This window comes from Prionailurus viverrinus, chromosome B2, assembly GCF_022837055.1.
Source record: "Prionailurus viverrinus isolate Anna chromosome B2, UM_Priviv_1.0, whole genome shotgun sequence".
Classification (NCBI taxonomy): Eukaryota; Metazoa; Chordata; class Mammalia; order Carnivora; family Felidae; genus Prionailurus; species Prionailurus viverrinus.
In genome coordinates, this window is record NC_062565.1 from 2,554,600 (window position 1) to 2,560,712 (window position 6,113).

Here is a 6,113-nt window from a genome sequence, read left to right on the forward strand (position 1 = left end):
TCTTAGCGGTGAGCATTATGTTATGGCAAAAATACATGGTGTTCCTGCAGATTTTAAGAGGAAACAGGGCAGATGTATTTTTTTAGTTATTGTATTTCCTATACGTACAGTTTGGTAGGAGAAAACAAGGGGGGGAAAGCAACACAATTAAATAACTATAACGTGAATGAGTCACTCAACACAAACACCCCGGTGATAAAGCACATGCTACTTCCCTAGAAGTTTGACGACTTCTAAAGGAAACATTACAAAATATATATCCAGGCTGTGTCCTCTCAAGGACACCAACATGCAATGAGATGTCTGTCGTGCAAACAAAATGTATGAAACGAGAAATCATTAGAAATCATGACAGGGCACACTAGTTTAAAATCTAGGCTGTAAGTGTTTGGGGGTTAAGAGATGATGATAATATTGATAATTGGGAGAAGTGTGGAAATTAGGTAGGCCTTCTAAAACCTAGGATTTGATCTATAAAGGAATTAAAACGGACGCTTTCATTTAGGAGGAAAACATGAGTACACAACCGCGGCAAATCCAGGTGCAATTCTAGAAGAAAAATTACCGAGATTTCTATTAGCCTGCTCACGCGGGAGTGGTATTGAAAATTAAAGCTGGGGTTGTTAACCTCAGATCCAACTTTAAAGTGGTTGTTTTTCATGGTTTCATTAAATCTCCTTTAACGATGTGCAAAAATACTTGTGTGTGTACTCGTGATATTACCACAGCAAGGATTTCCGGCTTTTATCGCATTCGCAGAAAGGTCTAAGTTCACGAAATTACACAAACATTGGGGTAAAGCTTGAAGATGTTGAAGTTACACAGTTTCTGGTCAACTGGAAGACTAGCTCTGGGTACTGATTCAATGAGTGTGTTTGGCCAACAGAACATTCTCTGTAGGAATGATGAAAAGAGGGCAGCCTGAGAAGTTAGTAAGCCAAGTAAACATTAAGTGCTTAAAAGCTTATCATTTGCATATCCTTCATTTCTTTTTTTTTTTTTTCCTTAATGTTTATTTCTGAGACAGAGAGAGACAGAGCATGGGTGGGTGAGGGGCAGAGAGAGATGGGGACACAGAATCGGAAGCAGGCTCCAGGCTCTGAGCCATCAGCACAGAGCCCGACACGGGGCTCGAACTCACAGACTGCGAGATCATGACCTGAACCAAAGTCGGACGCTCAACTGACTGAGCCACGCAGGCGCCCCATTCATTTCTTGATTAAGGTGGCTCTTGCAACTAACCTTTTAAAGGCCTCCTTTACCTCTTTATTCTTAAGTGTGTATATAAGGGGGTTCAACATGGGTGCGATGATCCCATAGAAGAGGGACACCATCTTGCCCCGGTCCTTGGAGTTGGGGGATGGTGGTTGCAGGTACATGGAGATAGCAGTGCCATAGAAGAGTGACACCACAATTAGATGGGAGCCACATGTCCCAAATGCCTTTCGTCTACCTTCCGCAGACTGGATTCTCAACACTGCTCGGGCAATAAAAGCATACGATGCGAGGATGAGGGTCAGGGGTATTAGATGGAACAGCACGCTCACAAAGAATAGTTCAGCCTCGTTTGCCGTCGTGTCTACACAGGACAACTTGAGCAGAGCAGGGACTTCACAGAGGAAGTGATCCACTTCTTTACGGCCACAGAGCGGCAGCTGCAGGGTCAAGGCGGACAACCACACTGAGTTGCTGAAACCCGTAATCCAGGACGCGGCCACCAGCTGGAGGCACAGCCTCTGGTGCATGACGACTGAGTAATGGAGAGGCCGACAAATAGCGACAAACCTATCAAAGGACATGACGGCCAGGAGAACACATTCAGTGGCCCCCAAAGCTAGAAACATGAAAAGTTGGGCCACACAGCCGCCATAACTAATTACCTTCCTGGTGCTGCATAAATTGACCAGCATTTGTGGAACTGTGCTTGTGGTGTAGCAAAGGTCCAGGAGTGACAGATTGGTAAGAAAAAAGTACATGGGGGTGTGGAGTTTGGGGTCCAGGCGTGACACTAGAACAATGGTCAGATTCCCAAAGATAGTGGCCACGTAAGAAATGAAGAAGACCACAAAGAGTGGGAGCTCCAGCCGCGGTCGATCTGAGAAACCTAAGAGGGTGAACTCCCAGGGGGCGCTCGCGTTTACCCCCTTCATGATTGGTGTCTCAGCTCTTCGTTCCTGAAACACAAAAATTCAGGAAGTCGGTGAATGCAGGGTTATGGGCGATTTCAATGATTTATAATCACTTTGCTACCTGCCTGAAGCTATTTACAGAATGGAGATTGCCAATACGGAGTTGGAAATATTCACAGATACTTAGGTATCTCTGTAATGTGATCTTTCTTCTGTCTGTATCGGCATTTCAAAAACAAAGGCCAAAATTTAAAAAGCAAATACTTGATTTAAACGACTTTAACAAAGTGCATTCCTTGATAATTTTGGTCATTTCGTTGATCTTTATTTACACTATCTTCCACCCAGATTGCTATTTTTAGGACGATTCGGTTACAATCCCTGCCATAGTCCTTTTTCACTCTCATTTCTCCTCGTTGCCATGGAGATGGCCTTTTCATCCGAAACAGCTAAAATTATTCAGACCACCTCCCGAAACCATGTAGGTAGGTGCTAGCAAGCGACCAGACACATTTCAAAAGAACATGTCTCTTGCCTTTTAAGATCTCCCAGAATCAGGATAAAGAGATGTCGGTAGCATGGAATTTGGAGCCAGACAAGCCTGGGTTCAAGTCTCTACTAAATAAAGTCATTGGTTAAGTCATCCTGGGAATGTACATCTTATCCTCTTGAACTTCAGGCTCCCCATCTATAAAATGGGCATAACAATGCCTTCCCGGTATGACAGCGTGAGTGTGACAGAAACGCACCGTAGTGACCGCAGGCCTCTGCCGTGTTCGTAGAGGAAGCTGACTGTGACCGTTGGACCCCAAAGAGTCCGAGGTGCGCTACTCTGTGAGTCGACAGTTTACCTTCTGGTCCCCTCCACTCCCACCTCACCAACAGATGCGATGGTGGCTCTCTGATGTAAAGGATAAACGTGACCTTCCGGGCAAGTTGCTGGGCACCGAGCCGCGCGGCCTGTGAACAAAGCATCACAGTGAGGCAGGAACTCTGACGTCAGACAGCAGAACTGAGTCCTCAGTTCGCTGGAGGAAATGAGCTAAGGCCACCTGTCGAGGATGTGTCCGTCCCAGAGTCTGCTGCCTTACTAATACTTCCCTCTATTCTTTGCTTATGATCCTGTTGGTTTAGAAATGCAAATTTGGGGTGCCTGGGTGGCTCAGTCGGTTAAGCATCCAACTGCAGCTCAGGTCATGATGTCACAGTTTGTGGGTTCGAGCCCCACGTCGGGCTCTGGGCTGACGGCTCAGAGCCGGGAGCCTGTTTCAGATTCTGTGTGTCCCTCTCTCTCTGCCCCTCCCCTGCTCGCACTCTGTCTCTCTCAAAAATAAACAAACGTTAAAAAAATTTGTAATGTGAATTTAATGATAGGAACATAATTTTTAAATTATTCGTCAATGTGTGCTTTAATTTCACTCACTCCTTCTCTAGCTCTCAGTACAGTGGTGGGGAAGTCTCAGAGATACTCGGCAAGTTTCCGTTGCTACACAGCTGTCAGTGAGATGAGGTATGAGATATAGACATAAATCCAGATGAAGACACAAATGTGCAAAACCGCTCAAATCCTCGAGGGGGACAGACAAGTACCTGAACATGCTTCCGTGTGTTTATTTACATACGGCAACATCACATTATGTCTGTTAGTATTCGCATGTGTGCAAAAATTACCTGGAAGGTACACACAGTGTTAGAGATTGTTACCTCTGGGGAGTGGGGATGGAGAGAGAGTAAATCAGACTTTAATATTTACCTTTACGCCTGCTCATTCTAATTTTCAGTAAGCAAGTAGATTACTACACTTATTAATATATGTATTATATATGTATGTAACCTAACATATGTATTATATAGAGTATATAACATGTATATGTATTATGTATATAATATCTATATATATGCATGTAATATAATATCTGCATTATATAATATATAACATCTATATGTATTGTATATATGTATAATATATATATGCATGTAACATAATACATGCACCATATAATAACTTTAAATGTCTTACTTATACTCTGCATTTTACTATAAGGATCAGCATTGCTTTAGACTTAAATACCATAAAAAAATCCTATATGAATTTAATCTTGTATCTGTTAATAGATCCTTGAAACTGAGTCTGACTTGGGCTCCATATGAAGATTTCCTAAAGGCTGGAGTCTGGGGACACTGGGCATCTCACTGCCAAAAAAAAAAAAAAAAAAAAAGAAAAAGAAAAAGGTGTCCCTGTTAAAGGGATTCTGAAAAGCAGGGCAAATGGAATCAAGAGAGATTTCACGATTTCCTTGGGTTCCTCAAGTGTTGAAAAAATATCAAGTCCACATAATCATGGCGAGCTTCTGCCCTTGTGTCCTCGGGGCTGTTGCGGAAGTTTCTGTCCCCGCACGATTGCCGAGAGGCCCCTTCCACTCTCAGAAGAGTTTTTATCTGGAGGATAAGTTACAGGGCCTTCCAAGCTGTGCGTGGAAGAGTGACACGAACTTCGCTCTGTTCTTCAGGAGGAATCTCACTGAGGACGCCGCGTGTTTTCTCCTCCAGTCCAGACGGCATTGTGGATCTCACATCCTCTCCTGGAACTCAGCCAGGAGATGGCCTCTCCCAGAAGCCATCGCTGAGGATCATAGCAGAGGGGGTGCCCAACTAACTTCTCGCCCTTTCGTCATTGTGGGGACAAAGTTTCACCCATCTTTCCAACTGCCCGTAACCTCAAAATATATCCACTCTAAAAAAGAGACCTTTCTATTAAAAAGTTGAAGTATCATTTTGTACTAAAAGTTCAGTAATTTGAATCATTACTCTCATCACTAACATTAGGTTGGAAGGATTTGTTAACAATGGAAGCAAACTAGGGAGTCGTCACCTGTGTCACTGAAATCCTGGCGGGGGGCTCTTTACCTCACGGCGCAGGTGATTCCTACTCGTGGCTGAGGCCTCCCAAAACTGCACAATCCGCTTCTCTGCTCCTGGGTGGGGTTCTTCTCCTGCCATCTTCAGAGGACACGACTCCCATTTTGAGCAACCAGTGTTCCCTTGGTCAACACAGGGACACATATATTTTTTAACATGTGTTTATTTTGAGAGAGAGAGAGCAAGCCAGGAAGAGACGGAGAGAGAAGGAGAGAGAAATCCCAAGCAAGAGCTGCAGTTAGAGCCTGACAGGGGCTCGAACCCACGAACCATGAGATCGTGACCTCAGCGGAAACCAAGAGTCTGGCGCTCAACCGACGGAGCCACCCAGGCGCCCCAACACAGGAACATATTTTAACAATGTGAGACACAAGAGAGATCAACCACGGGTAAGGAAAAAATGAGGCTTTTTTGAAAGTAGCAGTTGAAAGGAGCTGTTTGGATTGTTGAGTCTTTATCTATATGTAATTCAGGATATTTCCGTTTATTTTGTCGAGATACTATGAGTTCCTACCACCTGCTTGCCTGTGAACTGGCTGACGTTACATGCCCAGCTACATACTGGATTTTCTCACTCTGTGACTGACATTCAGGGATTCGGAATGAAGAGGCCCAACAAAGTCTTGGAAACCTCTTTTTAAGCTGAGACTACGGAAAGAGCATTGAACTAAGAAAGGTGGCAAGAGTTATAGCTCTGGTCAGGCCGCAAAGTCACTGCACAGCTGGGCCACCCACTCGGTCTTTTGGGAAAGCGATTCAGTCCGTAACACAGGGATTTTCTGTTTTCCATAGAAGGCAAAATTGGTTCCCAGTTTCCTCAAGCACTCACGTCTCCGTGAATGTTACGGATAAGTAACGGAAGTGATCTATTGACCCAACACTGCACTTTGGCTTAGACTAGAGAGGAAAGTTTGCCCTGCCCTTTCCCCCTTCTTTCATGAAGGATCGACTCAGGGAAACACCTGAACTGCAAGGCTCAGAGGGGTTCTTTGCCAAAGCTAGTACATAGCAGACTGGAAATTAGAACCCAGGACTGCTCTGCTCCAAAGTTTTGATTTTTGGTAG

The 6,113-nt window shown here is 44.4% G+C and overlaps 1 protein-coding gene across 2 annotated transcripts; it reads right to left on the minus strand.

Annotated features, from left to right (window-relative positions):
* Positions 1-956: 956 nt before the first annotated feature.
* LOC125166024 (olfactory receptor 2B6-like) lies at positions 957-2,150 on the minus strand. 2 transcript variants are annotated; one of them, XM_047859628.1, is made up of 2 exons: positions 1,230-2,150; positions 957-1,004 (listed from the first exon to the last, which is right to left on the minus strand). In XM_047859628.1, exons 1-2 carry the CDS (start codon positions 2,148-2,150, stop codon positions 957-959), a joined length of 969 nt encoding a protein of 322 aa, XP_047715584.1. The 2 variants fall into 2 exon arrangements, with proteins under 2 accessions (XP_047715584.1, XP_047715585.1); XM_047859629.1 differs by lacking the exon at positions 957-1,004 and having other exon boundaries at positions 1,209-2,150.
* Between the last annotated feature and the right edge of the window lie 3,963 nt (positions 2,151-6,113).